Source organism: Netta rufina (assembly GCF_964035555.1).
Source record: "Netta rufina genome assembly, chromosome: 10".
NCBI lineage: Eukaryota > Metazoa > Chordata > Aves > Anseriformes > Anatidae > Netta > Netta rufina.
The window spans coordinates 5127315-5151064 of NC_140133.1; the positions used below are offsets into that span (position 1 = coordinate 5127315).

Below are 23750 nucleotides of genomic sequence, written 5' to 3' on the forward strand. Positions count from 1 at the left end.
AGATCAGAACTCTATTATTTGTAATGCTTCTTTTTTCATGACTTAATTTGGTTTTTCCCCTTATTTTTGGTATTCTTAGCTTGCAAGTTACACCTTTTCAGAGGTTTGTGTTTGATTAGCTAAACTTTTGAGAGCAGGAGTTTGAGGATGCCAGTTTTTTTTTGTTGTTGTTGTTTTTGTTTTTTTTTTCCTTTTTTTTTGTTTAGTTTGGTTTTCTTTTTTCTGTTGGGCTTATCTTTTGCATGGACAAATTTTGACTTTCATGCCTGAAGCTGAAACATATAAAGCTTCTCTATGGAAAAAGAGTGTGAAGCAGGGAAATGTGTAACAGCACATGCAAAGATCTGTTTCAAAGCTAGCAAGCTATTAACAGTGAACGGTATGTTCTATGGCATGGTTGTATTTGTCCTGAAACTGTACTAGACCGTACCGATAATATGCTAGTCAAAAGTGATGGCAAAATTGTTGTAAAGTTTGTCAGATGCTTCAGTGGAGAATTAAAAAAAATAATAATAATGTTTTGCATTCTCATTTCTCCTCAGAAAACCTGAGAAAGGAGTCCAGTACCTAATTGAGCGAGGTTTTGTGCCCGACACTCCAGTTGGTGTTGCCCACTTTCTCCTGCAAAGAAAAGGTCTCAGCAGACAGATGATTGGAGAATTTCTGGGCAATCGACAAAAACAGTTCAACCGAGATGTGTTAGAGTAAGTATTTTATGTGGGGAGGAGGTAAGTGTATTTCAATCTTCAAGGTGTTTCATCATGGTAGAGGAAGTTTTGCACTGAATGTTTGGCCCATCTCTCTGGATATTGTTCTGAAGGAGGGTGAAACTAGACTCTAAGGATTGAAAATGAAAGCATGAATATAAGTGAATATTTATTTCTCTGCTCTCCAGCTGAGCTATTGTTTCTTTTATTGACCCAGAAAGATTTATATTCTCTGTAGTCGTGTACATTTACTCCAAATTTATGCTTTAATTTCACTGGTGTTAGAGTACGTTATTTCAAAGTCTTTTCCTTAGTCAGGCTCTCTAATATGAATGAATGAAACAAAATTGTTTTATATGCAGCATAAGGCTTCATTAGTAACAGAATATGAAAATAATTTTTACAACTAAATGGCTCAGATGTTAGATAAACAGGGATTTCACCGTGTATAGACAAGATCTATGCAAAATAGTCTTTTTCAAAAGTTTAGATAAAAACGATTTGAAAAAAATAGAAGCAGAAAACTAGACATTTAGCAGATTGGTCTTAAATTTCTAGTCCTTATATTACAAGTAGACCAAAAAAGAAATCGCCTCATTTGAAGAGGCTGTTCATTTAAAACATCTGTTCTTTGGGTTTTTTTTAACGTATGATACATTGACCTGTAAACATGAATACATCACAGCCCAGTTTTGTTCAAGGTATTTGGAAATTTAGTTATTTGTTTAACAGGACTGCTGAGAATGAAAGAAAAAAAAAAAAAAAAAAGAAAAACCAATCCCACAACACTGTGCACATTACGGAAGACTAGGAGGAATTCTGAGCACAATTTTTACCAGAGTCTACTAAAAGCAGTGTCTCAATTTGCATTAATCTACGGCCATGGCCCTTCCTGAGGACTGAATGTTTCTTGATACTATTGATACCTCTCAGAATTGTTAAGGTTATGGTATTGTGGTACAAAATGTGTGCAAATGCCTTATATTTTCTTTGCATTTCTGTTACAGTCTGCTTTGAGTGGCTTCATACTGTAAACATGTTGGTTGTATTCCATACAGTCATCCAGATCTTATTACTACACTGTCGGAACTTATCTATTTCAAATGCAAGCCTGAACACTATATTAATATGCTTAATGGCACATATCCGTGTGCCATAGATGCTTTTTAGAGATCTTCTGGTTTGTTCCTCTGTCTTACTCAAGGCTGCCTTCTTCTATAGTACCACGCCCAGCAGGAAGCAGTGGTAGAGGCAGGGGGCTGGCACAGCCACTTAATGTTGCCCTGGCCAATAAGTGGAGCATATCAGACATGCTTCTGGAGCCACTGCTGTTCTGCAGTGAGCCTCAGCTTTCCCTGCCTGACCGAGGACTACCTGATGCAGTAGAGATGTAGCTGAGAATCTGGCCTTTTACTGGGTCTTGACTTTGCATTAGATAACAAAATATAGTCACTTACTCAAAGGAAGAATAAAATAAAATCTTCATGAAGAATGCTGCTAAGAGCAAAAGGAAAATGTGATGTTCTGTTGCTGTGCTCACTCCATTATTCCAGTTCATTCCACCGCACGGTTATGTGTAAGAGTGAAGGGAAACAGTACAGTAGAGATTCAAGGCACTTGTAGGTGTCTTGCCCCACCGAATGGTATGTTCCCCCCTTGCCTAAATTTTGTAAAGAGGTAGGAAGCAGGAGATAGATCCCAGGAAGAAGGTTCAATTACATGTATTTGCCAGGCTGCCTCTTGCTTTCACATGTCTGCAAGATGCAGCTCTAATAGTAAAGATGTGTCTTCAGCACAGGCTTACTCACCCACAGTACATACGTAGCCCAGATCTCCTGCAGTGTCTAGAGTCTATAATCATGTTTTCTTTATCATTATTATTATGATATAATTTATTAAGGGTTATCATTTTGTTAACTATTGTTAACAGAATGTTAACAAGTATTCCTGATATTACTACCTTCATGATTTCATTTGCTGTAGACCTAACCAAAATAATTACTTTTTTTTTTTTACTTTTTTTTTTTTTTGTCATGACATAGCCACTAGAGACATTTTGCTTGCTATTTTAAAATATTCGCAGAACAGTACTGGTTCCAGCTAGGAACATTGACCATGGTGGTGTATCTACTGTCTCTGTAGTTCGTATAAAGAAGATTGCCCCCTCCCTGTTACGCTGTTGGCAGCATGTTTCTGGAGGTCCTTAATTGCTTTAATTACTACAGTTTGACTCCAGCTTGTCTGCACATGTGCTATACATCTTTAAAGGAGAAAAGACCTTTTGAAAGTGTTACAGAACTTATAATAGGTGGGAAGACAGTGAACATTATTGCAGAATTGATAATAGGTTTTTAGGTGTGGGTTGTAAAGGGCGTGAGAAATACCAAGGCTGTTTGTTTCCTTTCACTTCTGCATAAAAGAAAAAATATACAAGGTAAAGTGAATAAATTGCTTTAGTATTAATCTATGGTAGCTATAACATTACTAGCAAAAATATGAGCTACTCTAATTTATCATTGTAAGCTATACATATAAGAAAAGGCTTTTAAAACTGGATTGTGCTTTCTTTCTGTGGTTTCTGCATTACAGTGTTGTTACTTTCAGTGATTCATGCCTGCTTATTCAAAAACTAAAAGCAAAGTTTAAACAAATGAAATTTATAAGCTTCTGATTTTAAAGTAGTCTTTAAACAGTGTTAGAATGACATTGTTCGCATTGTTAATTATATTAAACTTGTTCCTTTTTATTTTTTGTCAGCACTGTATTTTCAGAGCAAGAAAGTAATTATTCCTATATAAATATTAACTGAAAGACATGGTAAATATGGGGAGATGAGAATTACAGTAACGATAAAAGCATATCAAGACAAGATTAATTTTTCTTCTCAGTATTTAAGAACATTCCTGGACATAAGTGTTTGGTACATATTATTGTGCTTGCTGCAAGCTGCTTGAAATTTGGCATTTCAAGTGGTATAAATTCCTTTTTTATTAGCGTTGTAGGCATTGACTAGTATTAGTTGATTAGCCTGAAAGCACAAACCCAATAATTATTCCTGGCAGTGGCATGTGACTTAAGTTGGACAGACATTTGTCATTGCAGTAGCTCTGCTGTTAAAAAAATATATAAATAATATATTTTTATTTTCTGCTTACATGTACACATTCTCACTGATCTGTTCTTGTTCACCTACAATTATTGCAGCTGCTGCTGCAGGTTTCAAAAATCTCCATGAATCACTGCAATCGGTGGAAAATTGCAAGGTTTTTTTGGTCTCAAAATTTTACTTTCGGTAATGCACTGTTAGAAATGGAAAGACCCAATGGCAATATGTTTTTATCCTAGCTGTGTTGTGGATGAGATGGACTTCTCAACAATGGAACTGGATGAAGCACTCAGGAAATTTCAGGCTCACATCCGTGTTCAAGGAGAAGCCCAGAAAGTAGAACGGCTCATTGAAGCTTTTAGGTATGATGCTGAAACAAATTATTCAGTCACCAGAAACCTGCTATTGTCTAGCTGTCAAACTGGAGAACTGGGGAAGCTGAGTATATCTAGGTTATTTTCTTTCTTATTTGCACTGTCCTTGTGAGCTACATATAGTCTCAAATACAGCATGGTATTTGTGGTGGTTTCACTAGATAGGAAATGTAGGGGTTTTTTGCTGGTGCTATTCATGGATGTTATTTGCATTGATGTGGAAGGCTTCTCAACTGAACGTTCTTTCTTGTATCAGCTGAAGAGAAATTTCAGGATTTTTTGAATGTCTAGCAATGTATTTGCATATGATAGTTTATGTGAGTGAAATTATGACCATTTACCTTTCAGAGTATATATGCTTTCAACCTTTCATTAATCATTTCAGCAATAGTAGAATAAATAGCATTAATTTATTAATACCAACCAAGCATACATTATCCAGGGCAGGAGATGTAAATCAGCATGTGACAGTAAGCTAAAATCAATGCTGTATTCTTATCTGGTGTCAATGGGTGTTACCGAAAAAAATAAAAAAAAAGAATATTGAAGTTATTGTAGCTCAGGGTCTGCACTAAGAGGTGAAGCTACAAAGGTAGTAGAAAACAAAAGCCTTCCATATTCTAGAATTGCCTTATGAAAATGTGTGGATGGAAAACTAAATATAACTATGGAGAATCAAATAATAGCTTGCTCAGCCTCTGGAATGTAGCAGTTGGTTTATTTGGTGAAATTAGAATAGTAATGAGTAGCTCTGACAGCTTTCCCCTCTTTGCTTTTCTACAGCCAACGGTACTGTATCTGCAACCCGGGTGTTGTGAGACAGTTTAGAAATCCTGATACCATCTTCATTCTAGCTTTTGCCATTATACTGTTGAACACAGATATGTACAGTCCAAATGTGAAACCAGAACGCAAAATGAAGCTAGAAGACTTTGTCAAGAATTTAAGGGGTAAGCAAACTCTAACCACAGTCATCATTAAAGTTTCTTCTGCAACTGTCATTGGAAGAGCAACATATTTCTTTGGGGAAAAAAAAAAAAAAAAAAAAAAAGCAAAATGCAGGAGACTTGATTCTGATTTCACCTGGCTTTTAAAACCACCATCACTTTTACTGTGTTTTTGGAATACTGGAAACAAAACTAAACAGATAGTATTTTGTCATTTTTATCTTGTCTTTCTTGAGTAGATGTCTTGTCAGGCCCTTCTATTCCCAGTTCTTTCAATGTAGCTGAAGAGTGACCATTACCATGTGCCTTAAATTTTTAGATACAGTTGAAATTTGCCACACTTAGACCCTTCACAGAGTCAAAGGACAACTCATAAAGACTGCAGCTTCTGTGCACGAGAATGAAAGTGAATGAATTCTTTTTGCAAGAAAGACAGTCTGCAAAGAATGTGTGTGTGCGTATTTGCATATATATAAATCTTCATGTGGTGCCACTGTGTTGCAGATTCTACCTGAGAGGAGGAATGTAATGTCTAGCTAGTGAACTACACCACTACACTGCAGCATAAGGTTACTAATGATTTCTCATAGAGATGCTGTCTCCACAGTTTGTAGTTTGCTATTTCTCCATAGCAGCCAATGTCCTAATAAGGGACATCAGATCTCTGTTCTGAATCGTAACTCCAAAACCATTCTGAAAGGTACACTGTAAATAGTATATACATTTATTCAGCGTCTTCACTGGTATGTTTTCTGATAAAGAAACTATTTGCCAGCCTATTGCACATCTAAGCCTATAATTAGATAGTCCAACATTTTTAATTCCATGTTTGTATCTCAGATCTTTCTGCTCTGGTTCTTTCTGGTGAGAAAGAACAGATTTTTATGCAGTATCAGTTCAGGCAGTGCTCAGCTTTGTCTAAGGGGAAGTAGTCCCTGTACAGCTGAGGAAGATTATACATGAGGATATGATACCTCCTGCTGTTCCTGGGCATTCAAGGAAGAAGGAATCAGACAGCATTTTCTTTATCACAGAAAAGCACTCAGATGTTGGAGAAACAAAACAAAGCTGAAGTCCCCCATCCCTTTTTTCTTTTAAGGTAGTTTGTGTCCATAGGGAAAAAGAAGCTTTTATTACAGTTCCATTACTATGTGTTTGTGCAAAGGCCAGGAAAATTGCCTGCTCAGTCATTGCAATCTTCTCCCCCTGCTTTTAAGCACAGGACAAGCACAGCTTAGTGCACAGTCTCTCTGCTTTTGTCAACAAAGGATGTAGCAGCATGGTATCTCAACAGGCTTACCATTGGCTTTACCAGGCATTGCCATTGCAGGCACCAGCAAGCACTGATGTATTGCTTCGCAGACATTTTCTCAGTCTTACCTGAAAGTGGGCGGAATGACAGAAAGACAGAAACAAGTTGCTTCATATCAAAAAATATATTGGTGCATCTCACGTGCATGGCAGTTGGTGTTCATGAGTGCAGTTACACACTATCATTTTAATGCTACTGAAAACAAAATACCTGTGGAGTTCTGGAATTTCAGATCTTGAAAATGAGAGTCTGGTGTTGATTTTATTCCCTTAGATTTAGGTAAGACAACAAATAACCTATTCTTAGCAGGTGCAGAGAATAGCAAAAAATTTAGCTTAGCAAAATTTAAGTTAGCATAGAGATTTTAACATAAACTCCTCTAAGATTTAAAAATGTCCTGATGTTCATATCTAAGGGTAATACTGCAGTCATATTTGTTGCATTAAGTACAGAACACTCTCTTTGAACTCCAGTCTGAATGCCAGCAATTCCTTCATGTAGGCATTTTTGTAACACACTGCCTTGCCTTTAACTTTAAATGCCTGGATCTCAAAGAGCAGTCTGTGGAACATTTGCAAGTGTGGAACAGAACAGAAGCTGTTTTGCTTGCTTCTAGTTGCAAAGAAACCATATTTTATCACAGTGATTTTTTATTTGAGCAGTCATTCCACTGAATGACAAAATATTGTATTTTGGCTTCTGAATGGGAAATAAGAGGCTGTTGCTTTAAAATGCGTCTGAAACATAACTATGCATCTCCCTGTTCCAGAAAATCTACTTTTAAGACACTTACTGAAACTGGGCTCCTTCTACTGCTGTTAAAAATGCATGATCAAGCTTTCGACTCTGGGGCATTTGTTAGAATGCTTGTGTGCTGATGATACTCATACAGTGCTAAACAATAACATTGTAAATAGGCTATTTTTTTTGATCTGTTTTTCCAGAGTAAATTAATTGGTTTTGAAATTATACAGGAAATGCCTGTTAATTTCATGTTGCTGGATATTCATAAAGGTTGTTTTGTAGAAATGTTTCTGTGAGCAGAGTGTTGAGTAATATGGGAGCAGAGGAAAAATAGGACAGTTGTGCAAGGAAACTTAAAAGAAAGGATTTGTATTTGAAATCAGCCTTTTTATGTATTAGCTTTAGATTAGGGTTTTAAAACAAAAAGAAAAAAAAAACTTAATGATGTAATTTCCATCAATGTCTTGTATGGGCATAGCAAGCATTTGGGCAAAAATCAGTGCTTCAGTACTGAGTAATGTAACTTCTACTACTTGGTAAGGGGAGCCCAAGAACATCATGGGAGATGTCAGCTGACAAAGTAGTGACACCTATGAAACAAAACAATCTGATAATAAAAACTCTTGGGTTCTGCAGGTGTGGATGATGGTGAAGATATCCCACGAGAAATGCTGATTGGGATTTATGAGCGAATCCGCAAGCGGGAACTGAAGACAAATGAGGATCACGTATCCCAAGTCCAGAAGGTTGAAAAACTCATAGTAGGAAAGAAACCTGTAAGTTTTCATTGCTCTGAATGTCAACTACTATATAAAAGGAGATGTAGGACAATACATAATTGTGTTGCTTAGATTTATAGATTGGTTGTTAAATGGCAAAAGATTAAAATCATCAAGATAATAATTTGTTATAAGGTTGGTTTTAATTTGGGGGCATTCACAGTGCAGATGAATCTGTTGTTGCAGTCTGGTATTCTTGAGTGATGATGTTCTGAGCCTTAAACTCATTTTAAGATATTTTTTTTCCCAGTGTTTCTCTCTGTGAAGCTTTATAATTTTGAAATTACACTGGGAAATGCCTGCATTTTAGTCAGTTCTTATGTTTATATTGTCAAGAGAATTAAAGTGTGTTGTAAAGTAATGTTGTAGAGAATCGTATTTCAACATTTATGCCATCAATTATGACTCCAGAATTTACAAGTAGTAGTAGAGAAGTTGTGTTAGTACCTGTGCCTTTCTGAGCTTTGCAGCTAGCTCAGTGAGCTGGTATTTGTAAGAGGACATTGTGACATTTTGTTTGAGAACTGGAAATCAGGTCCTAGGAATTGTAATGCTGGTTTTGAGTATCCAAAGATACCTCTTGCTTTGTTGTGGGAAAAATCCAGAAATATTTTGCTATATAAATTCATTTTCAAAGTATCTGTTAGAAAAGGAGAGAGAAAAAGAAGATCATGGTGTTTTTCCCTCTGTTTTAGGAGCTAAGAGAACACAGAGATTTTCAGACCATATTTTATCATGATATCTAATGTTGAAAGGGAAAATGCATACTCAGCCTTCAAGAATTCGAGTCCTAGAGTCATCTGAAAATCTTCATGGTAGAAGCCACAAAGGCAGCCCAGAACAAATCCAAAGAAACAGAGGACTTGTCTATTCTTAGTCCTACTTGATTTTTTTTAGCAGTAATGGGAAATTCTACTGAAATAGGGACTGGGTTTATTGTTTGGTTTTGTTTGTTTAATTTTGTTTTTAAAGAAAAAGAGCATGGATCTCAAGATTGTCTCTATTACTTTTAAAGAGCTTTGAATTGTAATCTCTTCTCAGAAAAGCCCTAAATAAAAGGGGAAAATAGAGGAACCAACAAAATAAAATCTGATTTGCTTCTGTTCCCTAGTCAGGAAACACTGAGGAGGTCTCCTGGAAGAAGCAGAAGAGAGAGAAAGCAAAATTTCCTCAATTAATAAAAACTTTTACGTATTTTTGAGGAGAAGGGAAATAACTATACTAAAGTCCAGTTTTCACAGTCACTTATGCTTTCATATGAAACTTACTTTCCACAATTGACTGGGGATTTAGCTTTATATATAGGCTTCTGTGGAGATTTTTGTGTGTGTGTGTGTGTAGTTCGTCTTTATTAAAGCATGTGGCAACCCAAATCCTAAAATTAATCCTGAACCTTGTAAATCAAGTGGGATTAAGAAAAACAATGCCCCAATGGAGTCCTAGGATGAAGGATTTTTCTGTTGAGATACTTTTTAACTGTGTGAAAGAAAATATAGGAAATAGCCATCAGTCTTTATTGATAGAAATATTTGTTTTTACTTTATAGGCATTTAGTCATAGTAAGACCGTGATGTATTTACTTGCTATGATACAATACTGTGTTTCTCTGAAGTTTAATGAACTTGTATATATGTCTTTCTACTGTAGATTGGATCTCTGCATCATGGACTTGGTTGTGTAGGTATTTTTCTCATACTCATTCAAAGTTTGTAGATGTTTTATCTGGCAATAATGCATAACATTACATTTAAGTATTTTTAGAAATTGGGCTTCTTTCAAGCAAAATTTTCCTATTCTTATGCTAATTACTATCCACGGTGTAAAGATTTCCTTAAGAACATATTTACCAAAGACACTTTAATTTACTGCCTAGAATTTTCTAGTCCATTTTAGTATACATTTTATGCATTTCAAATGCTGTTATCACTGTAGAAGTTAGCCAGTAAAGAATAAATAAATAAGCAAGCAAAATTACAGTTGTGTATCACCTGGGTTCCAGTGTCTTTATTATTTATTGTCCATTTCGGTATTGAATGATGCTCTAGAAAGATATTGCCAGTTATTTTAACAGTTCTCTCATGAAAGGTGCATGGACATAGAAAATATTGATTCCAGATAGACATGTTTAATAATATTTCTAAAACTATTCTTCTAATGCAGTATTCTACTTGCTTTCATTTCATGATAACATTCTTGCTAGTAGTTTTAAATAAATAATAAAAATACCCCCCCAAAAAAACACCCTCAGTGAACAGGAGTGAACATTGTACCCCAAAATCTGATAACCTTGTACAAAGTTGTTCCTAATGATTTCTATTTTATCGATTATAATTTCATCAATATAATGCGCTGTCCTCATTCAGGACAATCCAGGGAAGTTACTTCAAAATTCCATTTGTCTGTCTTCTATTTCTTGCTCTTCCTGTGTAAGTAGCTACAAACATCCAAAGCTAGCTTTGTATTCCTAAGTGGAGTACCTGTCATTGTTTCATGGAAACATGTCTGGCAGTACCACTGGACTGTAAAAACAAACTGGAAGATGTAACCTTTGTGAAATACGGTGTAAGGGAATCTTACATGGTCATCCATTGCTATGAAGGAAAGTATTTTTATAGTTGAACTTCAATACCAGAGCTCACTAGAATTGTTTGCAAGTTCATAGACTCAGTGACTACCCTTGGGTTTTGTTATCTTGCTATAGGAAATCTAAGACTGCCATATACTGGGGAAAGTAAGTCTGGAGGCAGGGGAGAATGAGGACATGCAACTTTTATTCCTGGTACTTTTCACTGGGAACCCACAGAAGCTATTCAATTACCAGAACAGTCAGCTTGAAATTTAGAAACCATCAAGTTCTTCACCATTTGTCAAGACATTGGCTCCTTTAGAAAATGTCATGTTTTGTTTTGTTTTTTTCTTAATGCCTGCTCCTTGCAAGTCCAGGGACAGTGAGTAATTAAGCTAATGCCATAAATAAATTAAATGCTATTAGCATTTTATTTGTTATTAGCAGAGTTACTGTTCGATTTTGTGGAAAAACTACAATGTCACCAATGATTTGACAACCAGTCAGGAACAAGTTCTTTTTCCATTGCTTTTTTTTTTTTTTTTTTTTTTTTTTCCTTGCTAATGTAGAGGAAGAAGCAGCATTAGCAGTCTTTGACTTTTCCTTTGGCTAGTAAATCTCATAATTCCTATGCAGAATCAGGAATTATAAACAAATATAAGATATAAATGAAATATGTTCAGTTACCAAAGAATATTCTGTACTTCAAATTGTTAAAATTTAAAGGATTTCTTTTAATATTATTGACAAGACATCATCATTTGCATTTGAAAGAAGTAAAGTCTCTCTAAACTGAAAAAAACAGTTCTGAAGGTATATTCAGCCAGCATTTCTAATAATCAAATGGAAAATTATTCTTGGTTTTGTTGCTGGCCTGAGAAAATAAACCAGCCTGAAAACGCATTTACTATTTTCTAATGTCACCTTTTCCTGGGTATTGGGGAATGAAAAAATTGAATTAACTCAGTGGCTGACAAAAAGTAATTTACAACATCAGCAAATTCATCATCTCACAAAAGCCAAAGTTGTTTTGTATCCTTTCTTCAAATATTGATATATAAAAATGCTCAGGAAATAAAACATCCTTTGCAGTGAGTTCCCAGTTGCTTATTCTTAAGTTCTTTTGGGTTTTTCTTGATTCACAGAGTAAAACTCTATCTCTAATAAAATTTCCATTGTCATCCACATGCAGGATGCAAGCTGTAAGAGTTTATATAACAACATTGTTGACGTTTGAATGTCATGCAATTTGAGGCATACAAAATCTTTTTGTTATTGTTGTTGATGATGCTTTAATGAAAAAGTCTAATGAACTTAGATGTAAAGATACTTAAAGTATTCAGAAAAGACTCTAAGTATGAAAGGCGCTCTTTCTTGACTAAATATTGCTTTAGTAACCATTAACCTCTCTATGACAACAGGTTCTCTCACTACCCCACCGGAGGCTCGTTTGCTACTGTAGGCTGTTTGAAGTACCTGATCCAAACAAACCTCAGAAGCTTGGGTTGCACCAGCGAGAAATCTTTTTATTTAATGACCTTCTTGTGGTATGTATTTTTCAGTTTCAGCTGGTTGGGGTTTTTTGTTTGTGCATTTTTTGTAGGATTACCTTTGCTAATGCAAAGATTCAGAGAGGGCAAATGTTTTCCTGATCATTTAACCTTTTTACTGAGCATTAGACCTGATCATATTACAAGATCTATTCTACTATTCATATGCTTGCATTGAAACAAGGGAATCTTTGCCTGTTAATCTTATCATCATGCTTTTGTGTAAGTAAAGACTAGGATGCGGGGGGGCTTTACTGAACCATCACCAGGTTGTTCGTGACATTTTATCTATCACTTACAAATTTGGTTCTCTAATTATTTTTTTTTTTCTGGAGATCTCTGGGTGTTTTTTTTTTCTTTTTAATGTATTCTTTAGCTGTCTACAGAGTTGAATAGGTTTCTAGTAAGGTACTCAGAAATGCCTGTCTCCATGAATTCAGTGGCAATAAGTGCAAGAGCATTTCTAGAAATAGGTATCTATTACCTGTTATTCTGTACTCCAACAATCTCAGGATGATTAATATTTAAATTTTCTTAACTTTCTTCACTATATAGAAATTATTTTTAAACTGAAGCCTTTTATTGATTACTATACTTGTTTATAACAAAGTACTTTAATACAGTATCTTTTACTATACAGAACAAAAATAGCCTCTGGCTTACTCATTTGGCTAAAGAATGTTTCCATTCAATAAATAACGAATTCCAGTTTCTTGTGGAAAAACAAAATTAGATATTATTTTGTTTTCTACAGATGTTCTATGAACCAGGCATGTTTATTCATTGAAATAGGAACAGGATATGCTGAAATATATTTTACAGTTGACTTTACTTTCTAGTATGCATTTAACTTGACTCAGTCTTCTGAAAAACAAACATTCGAAACTAGTGACAGCTTGGGATTATTTGGCTGATTTACTCTGAAAAATAGGAAAATTTGTTGCACTTTATTTGGAATGCATTTTGCTGTTAGCTGGAGAGCTAAGTTAAATATTTCAAATTTTCTGTTATGAAGAAGGCATTCTTCAGATGTACAGTTTCATTGCATATAATTTTTTCATACGTTCAGACCTTAAAACCAGGAACTAAGACAAGAGCAACAAAACAAAAACAACAAAATGTTAGTCCCTTTGATTGTGAGTATAAACTCTCAATTGTTAATGTGAGTTTGGATGTAAATTGGTGGAACAGTGTCACCTTACAGTGTCATCTTCAGTCTGCCAATTTCCTGTTGTTTTTTCTTACTTACTTGAACATCTGTAGTTTTATCAAAGTTTTGGAAGTAATGTAGAAGAATTTTGTTATTTTTAGTAAAATGCCATAGCTAAAAGTTAAAATTAGAAAGAAATAGTAAAAAGAAGTGATAATAAAGAGGAAGAGTGGTTCCATTCACTGTTTAGAACACCAAAATTGATGGTAAGTAGCACCATGTTACTTGTGTTGTAGTGAAAAGTAAAGGTTTCCACAGAACTCGGAGCTTTTATTCAGATAGGTGCTGTACAGAACATAGGGGAAGCACAGCCTCATTGGATGAGATAGTGTAAGGCAGTATTTGGATGTGCACAGAAGTGAAAGTCTTGGAAGACGACACAGCAGGTGAGAGGAAGGGCTAAGAATTAAACTTACATTGGGAAGTCCGTAACAATTTGCTGTCTGTAGTCAGACTCTAAGAAAAAAACATGAAGCTGTGGTAGCAGATATTTTTTTTAAAAGATAATTTAAACAAATTTATATTTTTGCTAGCATATACAATTCACAATATGTATGTAGTTTTTTTTCCTTCTTGAATGTTAAAAAGTAGAGTCTTGGAGAACAGAAAACAAAAAGGCTTTGCCTCCGGATAAAATATTAAACCTTCTGGCTAAGAGTTACTGATACTTCAAAGCTAGTTTGCTGCTTCTTCAGTAGATTAAATATGCAAGCAGAATTACAAAAAAAAAAAAAAAAAAAAAAAAGGAAAATAATATTTTCTGGCAGGTTATAAATACATAATAAAGGATATTTTATTTTGCTGATTTGATAACTTTCAGGTGACCAAGATATTTCAAAAGAAGAAGAACTCTGTTACATACAGCTTTCGACAGTCATTTTCTCTCTATGGAATGCAAGTTCTTCTTTTTGAAAATCAGTGTAAGTCTTTACTTTCTTTTTAGATTTTCATTTTATTTATAAAAACAATAAAGTAAAAATATTGTGTGAACGATAGAGTTGAACAGGACTTGATTCTAGGTTTGGCAATAAAATTTCTGTGAATTGATTTCAGCCCTAAAAGTTAAAACTTGGTGTCAGCATACAAAGACTGCTCTTAGATGAGTAGTTGTCAAAGCCAAATCTAGCCAAAAATGTTTTGGGAACACTTATATAATTAATGGAATATTTGTAAAGAAACAAGTATGTTGCATTTGTTGCTGAGTGAATGATGCAATTAGTTTGAACTCCTTGTATGATAATAAATGATTATTATAATGATGTGGTAAAGCATTTGACACTGTCCCACATAATATTCTTGTCTCTACATTGGAGAGACATGGATTTGATGGATGGACCACTCGGTGGGTAAGGAACTGCCTGGATGGTCCAACTCAGCAAGTTGTGGTCAACAACTCAATGTCCAAGTGGAGATCAGAAACAAGTGGTGCTCCTCAGGGGTCAGTACAGGAACTGGTGCTGTATAAAATCTTTGTCAGTGGCATGGACAGTAGGATCAAGTGCACCCACAGCAAGTTTGCTGATGACACCAAGCTGTGTTGTGCAGTCAACATGCTGTAGGGAAGGGCTGCCATGCAGAGGGACCTGGACAAGCTTGAGAGGTGGGCCCATGCAAACCTCAAGGAGTTCAACAACGCCAAGTGCAAGGTCCTGCACCTGGGCCAGGGCAATCCCAAACACAAATATGGACTGGGCAGAGAGGATGGATTGAGAGCAGCCCTGAGGAGAAGGCATTGGGGGTGTTAGTTGATGAAAAACTCACCATGAGCCAGCAATGTGCACTTGCAGCCCAGAAATCCACCTGTATCCTGGGCTGCATCTAAAGAAGCGTGGCCAGCAGGTCAAGGGAGGTGATTCTTCCCCTCTGCTCTGGTCTTGCTCCACATGGAGCCCTGAGTTCAGCTCTGGGCAATCCCAAGCATCAGAAAGGCCTGGACCTGTTGCAGCAAGTCCACAGGAGGGCCACGAGGATGCTCAGAGGGCTGGAGCACCCCTCCTATGGAGAGTGCCTTGAGGGAGTTGGGGTTTTTCAGCCTGGAGGAGAGAAGGCTCCAGGGAGACCTTATAGTGGCCTTCCAGTGCCTAAAGGGGGGCCTACAGGGAAGCAGGAGAGGCATTATTTGTCAGGGGGTATGGTGATAGGACAAAAAGTAACAGTTTTAAACTAAAAGAGAGTAGGTTTATATCAGTTACAAGGAGGAAATTCTTTCCCAAGAGGGTGCTGAGGCCCTGGCCCAGGCTGCCCTGAGGAGCTGTGGGTGCCCCATCCCTGGCAGTGCCCAAGGCCAGGCTGGATGGGGCTGGGGGCAGCCTGGGCTGGTGGGAGGGGGCCCTGCCCATGGCACAGGGTTGGGACTGGTTGGGCTTTAGGTCCCTTCCTGTCCAACCAGTATTTGATTCCATGATTCTATGATGTGTGCAATTTAAGCCATGGTTTCATTTATCTTCCTGGTTTATATCTGACATTTGTGCTTAAGTAATGTCTACTTGTTCAAATATAAATCCAAACAGAATTAGGCAGCGATTCTGGACTAAAGTTTGTGTTTTCTGCCACCTTTTGTTTATGTCAGTTTTAAACTGCATCAATCCAGTATTCTGTACTGCTTTTCCATCTCATTCTTAGCAGTCAGCAACCCCACAAAAAGCTAGTATTTTGCTAATGCTTCTGCAGATTCTAAGCCCGGAGGCAGTATCGTTAATAGCATAGCAGAGTGTAGCTCTTTGCATGGTACACAGGGAGACGGTCTGTTTGACCTGACTTGATGGTTTGCAGTCCAAACCTTGACATGATAATGCCCAAACCTGACATGATAATTTGGATACAGTTCAGTGTGGCATTCAATAGTTCCTGTGCTTTTCTGTTGTGGAAAGCTCGTAATTTTCATTTGTTCTTGAGAATGTGTTCCAATGCTCATCTCATTCAAAAGAAGTTGCTGGTTGTTTTGAGTCAAAGCACCTGGGGATTTCAAACAGTAGAAGTTTGTAGAGCTCATAGCAGTGATGTAGTGTGCAGATTAGTTATATCTGTATGCTTTCATTTTTTCTTTCTCTCTCTTGTGTACATATTATATAATATAAAATTCACTTTTAGAGAGGAACGCCAAATACTTCTGTCATGGATTCTACTCTAAAAGAAGAATACTTATTTCCTCTGATGTCAATTAAAAAAATAAACAAATCACATAAGCATGCCAAGTAGAAACACTTTTATTCTTTTATACTAAAATATCCCCAGTGTAGGAGACTTGTGAGACTAGGTTTAATTCCTCCCATTGAACTGTGCGCATTTAACTGAGACATGCAGTAGACATACTTGTGTTCCTCAGCTAAGCCATTCCAGAAGGTGAATCAGTGAGCTGAACGTACATCTGGTAGTGGTGGCCGCTAGCTGGAAGTGCAATGTAGTGTTTTTCAATTGGGAAAGAGAAGTATTCTTCCCTTCTGGTTTGTAAATTTCATATTCTCTGTTTTCCCAGTTCCCAGCAAGCTTTGAGGTATCATGGCAAGAACCATAATGCCATTCAGTAAATCTGTTTTTAGCAGCTGTCAGGATAAGCTGATTTCAAATGAATAAAATTTAGTGTCATTAAAGCAGAAGCAGGAAAAATACTGCTTTGGCTAATGGTGTGGTGTAGCAAAATGGTTGATATTGACAGTAGAATTCAGTTATGTTAAGGGGTGGGTGGGCTCTAAAAGGAAAAATAGTGACACTTATCTCTAGTAAATAAAGATGAAAGTGTATTTTACATTTTTGGTCAAAATCACTGAAAATACACAGGGCAAGTAGATCATTTTAAAAAGAATATATCTTAAACCTATAAATACTTACGTAATACTTCCTGATGCTTAATTAATATGATGTAGAGAAGTATCATCTGCTAATGAAATATTTTGTTTGTATAATATGTGAATTTTTCTTATTGCTTTTGTTTGTTCTTTTGTGAAGGTAGTCCACGTGACTTTGAGGTTACTGAATTTCTTTGCTTGTTGAGTTTCATAACCATCTTTATCTCCAGTGGTGCACTTTTTAGAGCACCACAAACTTTCTAGAGATTGCTGCATACCCATTTTCCGTGTTAGCAGATGCTATCCACTTCTGTTTCTTTGCTTAGCAGCAGACCCCACCGTATTTTTGATCATTTGTCTGTATTCTGAGCAACAACAGCTGCAGACATGTCAAGGCAACTGTCTTATTTGATTGAAGGTAGATGCTATTGTCACGTGTTGAGGAGAAGCAGATCAGCAAGAATTTGCTGTTGTGCAGGATGCTGATATCAGACCCTGGCAGAAGCCCCCCCCAAATTCTCTCATTCTTCTCTGTGTCCCTCAAAGCTTGTGGTAGTTGGCAGGTTTTTTTCGCCTGAAAAAAAATGGTAAATTAACTTGTTTCACTTTTTGTTGTGACTCTTTGATTTTGAAATTGTTATCTTTTTTTTTTTTTTTAAGATAAAAAAAGAGTAATATTTGCATTTGTTAGTTAATATTTTCAGTCTATGTATTGTTGAAGCATAATGGCTTTGAGGGAAGAGACTATCTAATATCACCTCCTGGTTCTTGAGTAAGTGAATTTTTAGTACATGGGAGAAGTTGGACTTCAGGTTGAAAAATTAATTAAATATTTGGGAGTCAGGCAGTGAATAAAAGTGAATTGGGATGAATGTTTTGAGTTGTTCTGACACCCTGTTTCTACAGGTCTGTGATTGAAGCAAAGGCTGATTCTGCTTTTTGTAGCAGAACATATTTTCTCTATATGCTGTCTTTCTGTGAACGAACCTTTTATCTCAACTACTAAATATTTTTGAACAGCTGTTAAAATCAGTATTCTTGAATGTACAGTTAAAGAGACAAAGAGAGTTTACTGAAATTCTGCTTTTTATGTGATGACGCCCACAAAATGGGCCAAAAAGGGCAGGGGGGGGATCACCCTCTTACTTCTGTGTCATGTAATTTCATAGATAATTTTAAATTAAAAAACAAAAAGCAAAGAAGGATGTCCAGGAACAAAACCTAATAAGAAATATTAAAAGCTGTACAAGGTAATGTGTGTGTCTGTCTTCCTGCAAATGTTGGGTTAAAAATACAAGACAGTTTCTAGTACTTAAGTACTTGATATGTATTTGAGTAGTCTTTACTCTGTGAAACTTTGGTCATAGTTTATTAAGGCAGGTAATGTGATCCATTCCATGAAACAAAAATCAATCTTTTTTTTTTTTTTTTTTTTTTTTCCCTTATTCCTAGGATTTTTCTTTTATACTATGCATTGTACCTTGGGGGTAACAGTTGAATAAGGACTCTCAATATTTATTCTGTATCTTGACAGTTAAACAGTTCCAAAATATGTTACAGATTTTCATTCTTCTGTGCCCATTGACTTTTACTTCCCTGATTTTGTCCCCAGTATGAGTTAGAGAAATGATCAGAGCTTCAATATTCATGTTTTTTCTTCACTATTTCTTCTAGATTATCCCAATGGTATACGGCTCACATCAGCTGTTCCAGGAGCAGATATCAAAGTACTAATAAATTTCAATGCACCAAATCCTCAGGACAGGAAGAAGTTTACAGATGATTTGAGGGAGTCAATTGCAGAGGTTCAAGAAATGGAAAAGCACAGAATAGAGTGTAAGTACAAAGGTACATATAATAGAACATTTTCAAACTAATCAAAATAAGAAAAGTTTTAATGTATGTATAACCAATTAGAACTTTTCAAGTGTTCAAAAGAATGTGGATTTTTTTCCGTGGCTTTACTTCCAGAAAGAGGAAAAAAACAATTATCTCTTAAGCTCCATTTCAGTTAATTTACCATTATTTAGCACAGTGTAGATGCAGTGGAAAGTTAGCATGAACAAACAGCAAATAGCAATGAGCAGAGGGGAGGTGGATTTGTCATTTGTTATATAATTACAGTAAGAATATTAGGGATAATTTCCATGGCTCTGAAATTTTTAATGATGGCCCTTTAAAGAAATTTCCACTGAATTTGTTGATGTGATGGAGGGAAGGGCTGCCACCCAGAGGGACCTGGACAGGCTTGAGAGATGGGCTCATGCAAACCTCAAGGAGTTCAACAAGGCCCAGTGCAAGGTCCTGCGCCTGGGCCAGGGCAATCTCAAACACAAATACGGACTGGGCAGAGAGGATGGATTGAGAGTAGCCCTGAGGAGAAGGCACTGGGGGTGCTAGTTGATGAAGAACTCACCATGAGTCAGCAATGTGCACTTGCAGCCCAGAAATCCACCTGTATCCTGGGCTGCATCTAAAGAAGCGTGGCCAGTAGGCCAAGGAAGGTGATTCTTCCCCTCTGCTCTGGTCTTGTGAGACCCCACCTGGAGCCCTGAGTTCAGCTCTGGGCAATCCCAAGCATCAGAAAGGCCTGGACCTGTTGCAGCAAGTCCACAGGAGGGCCACAAGGATGCTCAGAGGGCTGGAGCACCCCTCCTGGCCATGGCAGGGGTTGGGACTGGTTGGGCTTTAGGTCCCTTCCAACCCAAACCGTTCTATGACTTTATGATTCTGTGAATTGTTCTTCACTTCTACGTCTATATTCCCATATTATCTTAATTAGGTGACTACCATACAAATCCATATATTTTGCTGGATGTTATGTGGCAGTCTAACCATGGAATTTTATCTGATTTTATCTTCTGATTTTCCAGCAGAGGAATAGCCTTGGATCCTTCAGGTTGTGCTATTAAGTTGTTAGTACAGAGCTGAAGTTCCTGTCTGGCATTTGACTGCCAAAATGAACTCGTATTTGTTGTTCATAGTAATACACTAATACACATACGTAAATTGTGACATTACTGTGTGCTTCACTGTAGCCAATAACTATGAATTGCAAAATCATTTTTTTTTGTTTCAGCTGAGCTAGAAAAGCAGAAGGGGGTGGTGCGTCCAAGCATGTCTCAATGCTCCAGTCTGAAAAAAGATTCTGGCAATGGGACACTGAACAGAGCTTGCCTGGATGACAGCTATGCTACTGGGGAAGGACTGAAAAGAAGTGCTTTGAGCAGCTCCCTTAGAGACTTGTCTGAAGCAGGTAAGCACTGCCTTTGTTTCCTTGCACTGACTACTGCATGCAAAGATTTGTGGATGATGCATATAAGGCCCAGCTCGCAGTGGGCTTTGAGAACTAGTAACACTGAAACTTCAAACGTTCTTAATAGCTCCTCTCTCATAGTTTGTGTTTAATTTCTGTTTTGTTTTGTTTTTTTTTTTTACCCTTGTTCTATTGAGCAACAACTATTTGAAAACATTTAAATGATTAAGTTGCTATAGATACTTAAAGGAGACTGAAGACAGAGGAAAAAATTGTAAGTGTTTTATAGAAAAACATGGTTGACTTGTGCTAGGAGTAACCCACTTAGTGTACTTTTCTCTTTTTCTTCCCCTTTGCTTCTTCCCCTTGATAAAAGTAGGATGTAGGATTAGGAAAAAAAAAAGGTCTCTCTACTACAATAATTGCTTTCTGTGTATTTTGTGCTCAAGTGTACCTGTGTTACCACATTGATGAATGAAATTGAGTGAAGCCCTACTAAATTGTCCAGAGCTACGTAATTCAGTTATAGTGTCCCTGATTCTATTTTATCATTTTGCAACTCAAGATAAAGTTCATAATTATTACAAAAGAGGTTGCTGTGAAATCCTGTTGCCAATAAAATAAAAGAAGCCCTCCTGAACAAGAATACTGGTATCCTACAAACCACTGACGTGTCTAAGATTTATTAACTGAATAATATAACTAAGGACTGGAAAGGAGTGGTGGTGGGACTTCCTAGCTAAGGAAAAGCCGGGGAAAGTTTGGTATGTTTTATTTTGTGATTTGCCTCTGCAATACACAACTGGCATGCCCATGGTAATACAGACTACCACGGGTAGTAACCTTCTGTTTCAGTGTTAAGCATGATTCCTGTCATTATGCAAATCATATCTGAACACCATGCCCAGTATTCTGAAAGTACTTACAGTGACAGTAGCAATTTTTTCATTTATTTTTATTTTTGAGTTCATAGTCTATGTTGCATACTCCGATTTGTTCTTTCAAATGCAGTGATGTATGTACAGTGACAGTATAGTCATACTTTCGATGGTATGTATATCTTTGGTAGTAGACACTGTGTCGTTGTTTGTGTTGTTTGTTTGTTTTTTTTTTAACTGAAGAAAAGATTCTAGTTATACTGCAATAAATACGATTTTTGTTAACTGAAATTATAGCCTGTGTTTTGTGGGTATATGTATGTGTATACAAGTATGTAGAGAGTGAGTTCTTTCAACTGTTTTATTCTCAATTTAGACTTTCATACTCATATGCCCATTTTCTTCATTTAAAAGACTTAGGACCTTGATCCAAAATGAAGTTGAATATTTTTGCTTGATTGGCTTCAAGGGATTTTAGATCAAGTCACTAGTCTTCATCACTGTTATGTCTCAGATTTGAGGATACTTTCATCATCCCTTTTTGTTGTTTTGTTTTTATTTCACTGGAACGAGAACTGCCATATTGTTAAATATGTGAGTTCAGTGGGTGTGTTTACACATAAATGTGATTCCTGATTAATTTTTTTTGTCCCAAAGGAATTTTTCATCCCAATCATTCAAACATTGCCATGTATTTAAATTCATTTTACGGGTTTTATGCAATAAACAAGTATTCATAATCATGAAAACATCACGTTTTAACAGGGCATGCATACAGTTAGCATGCTTATTACTGAAAATAACTTTTTTCCATTATAAAAAATAGATATCACTCACAGACTGGAGGGTTTATCAATGAGTTTGTTAAACCCAACTAAACTTAATTTTAACTTTAAAGAGTTGAGAATTATGGAGAGTTTCTGTTTGGTCTTGTGCAGTGCAACAGACTTGAAAAATGACATAACTGTTACTTGCTTTATTTGGTATAGTAATTTTAATGTGACTATACATGCTTTTTCCACCTTTTCTCAGTGAACATCTTGAGTGTGAGGTTAATTTTATTTTAATAGGGAGGAGATGATCTACAGAGAAACAAAGAAATCATTTTCAGTTAGCAAGATACTGTGTCCCAACAATTATAGCATAAAGTTACTTCTGTAGTGAGTTCCTGAGCAAGGCTGCTTCAGTTATTCTTTTTGTGCTATGAAACACTGCACAAAAAGGAGGACGAACAAGAGTAGTGGGGCTGTTTGTGGTTGTGTGTCTCTGTAGGAAAAGATGATTAAAGTGAGTTTTCAAAGGGGTGCTTTCTACATTAAAAATAAAAAATAAAATCTAATCAACATGAGAAAACTGCCTGGCTGCATATTTATGCAGTAAGGCACATAATTACCAACTCAACATTGTAAAAAATAATTGAAACATTTTAAGGATTGATTCAAGGAAGGAGAAATCTGATTGAGCAACATTTTGGTTGGATGGGTATTTGACAAAACTGTTAAAAAAAAAAAAAGAAAACAAAAACAAACAAAAATTACTCTCTGCCAGATGTCACAGTAATAAATGGTGTCTCTAGAACCAGACTTTAATTTTTTCCGGTGGAAAACTGTGTGGCTTGATGTTTAAATCTGATGGATGTCATCAGTACCCTGAATGATTCTCATCCCTAAGTTGTAAACCATAAGGAAAGACAAGATTTTTCTGTCAGGAGACAAATGTCAGGAATTGTTTCCTGAGGTTATTTTTCCCTGCATTGATAGCCATGATAGCTTAGATCATAATTGTGAAAGAGATGTGAATGAGGGCCTGTTGATTTTACAGATAACATTGTTCATTGTGGGTTGACAATTACTTCCATGCAATAAAAAGCAGAATGGCAACTGGCTGATCAAAGATGTCAATGTGACAAAAGCACTTAGTGCTTTATTTTTTCTCAAAAGAAAAATAGACTATTTTTTATTACACATTCTTGAGCTATAGTTGGGGAAGAGTTTTTGTTCTAAGATTTGGAATTCTTAGATTACTTAAAAATATCAGAAGAAAGATAAATTTCAGTGCAGTTATACCTGAGTTTTGTGAAATCCATTTGGATTTTGACCTTTTCACCACTTACTTGATATCCAATTACTTGATAAGGTTTACAGGAAGGTGTGGAAGCGTTAAGTCCCACTGTAGCCATTAGTATGTGAGAATGATTTCATCACTAAGGTAGAGCCTGAAGGATCAGGCTGAGTTTCTGATCCTGGTGTCTCTCAGGTTACTTGAGTGACTTTAGGCTAGTCAGTCCGAATGCTGGTGATTTTGAGTTCCCGGAGGACCTACTAATACTTTCACATTGGGCTTGCAGTGGTGAGCATGTGTGGAAATGAAACTGTATGCCCCCCATCGCCAGTCTGAAAGGTAGTGATAATACTCATTGCATTGGCTGAAAAATTAAATCATTGGAATCTGCACAGTAGTGCAGGGTGATATAACGACTGCTATGAATATAAATTGTGCTTGTCTCATAATCTTCTGAGCTGTCTCAAAACATTCA

At 36.4% G+C, this 23750-nt stretch overlaps 1 protein-coding gene across 2 annotated transcripts in view; it reads left to right on the forward strand.

Annotated features, from left to right (window-relative positions):
• The window catches only part of IQSEC1 (IQ motif and Sec7 domain ArfGEF 1), a 71264-nt gene that overhangs the window by 37610 nt on the left and 9904 nt on the right, over positions 1 to 23750 (forward strand). For both annotated transcript variants that reach the window (XM_084292993.1, XM_084292994.1), the window contains exons 4-12: positions 543 to 704; positions 4053 to 4175; positions 4971 to 5137; positions 7827 to 7966; positions 9617 to 9646; positions 11957 to 12082; positions 14116 to 14215; positions 18755 to 18916; positions 20160 to 20336. In XM_084292993.1, the coding sequence (XP_084149119.1) occupies positions 543 to 704; positions 4053 to 4175; positions 4971 to 5137; positions 7827 to 7966; positions 9617 to 9646; positions 11957 to 12082; positions 14116 to 14215; positions 18755 to 18916; positions 20160 to 20336 (1187 nt within the window). The remainder of the gene's footprint in view (positions 1 to 542; positions 705 to 4052; positions 4176 to 4970; positions 5138 to 7826; positions 7967 to 9616; positions 9647 to 11956; positions 12083 to 14115; positions 14216 to 18754; positions 18917 to 20159; positions 20337 to 23750) is intronic.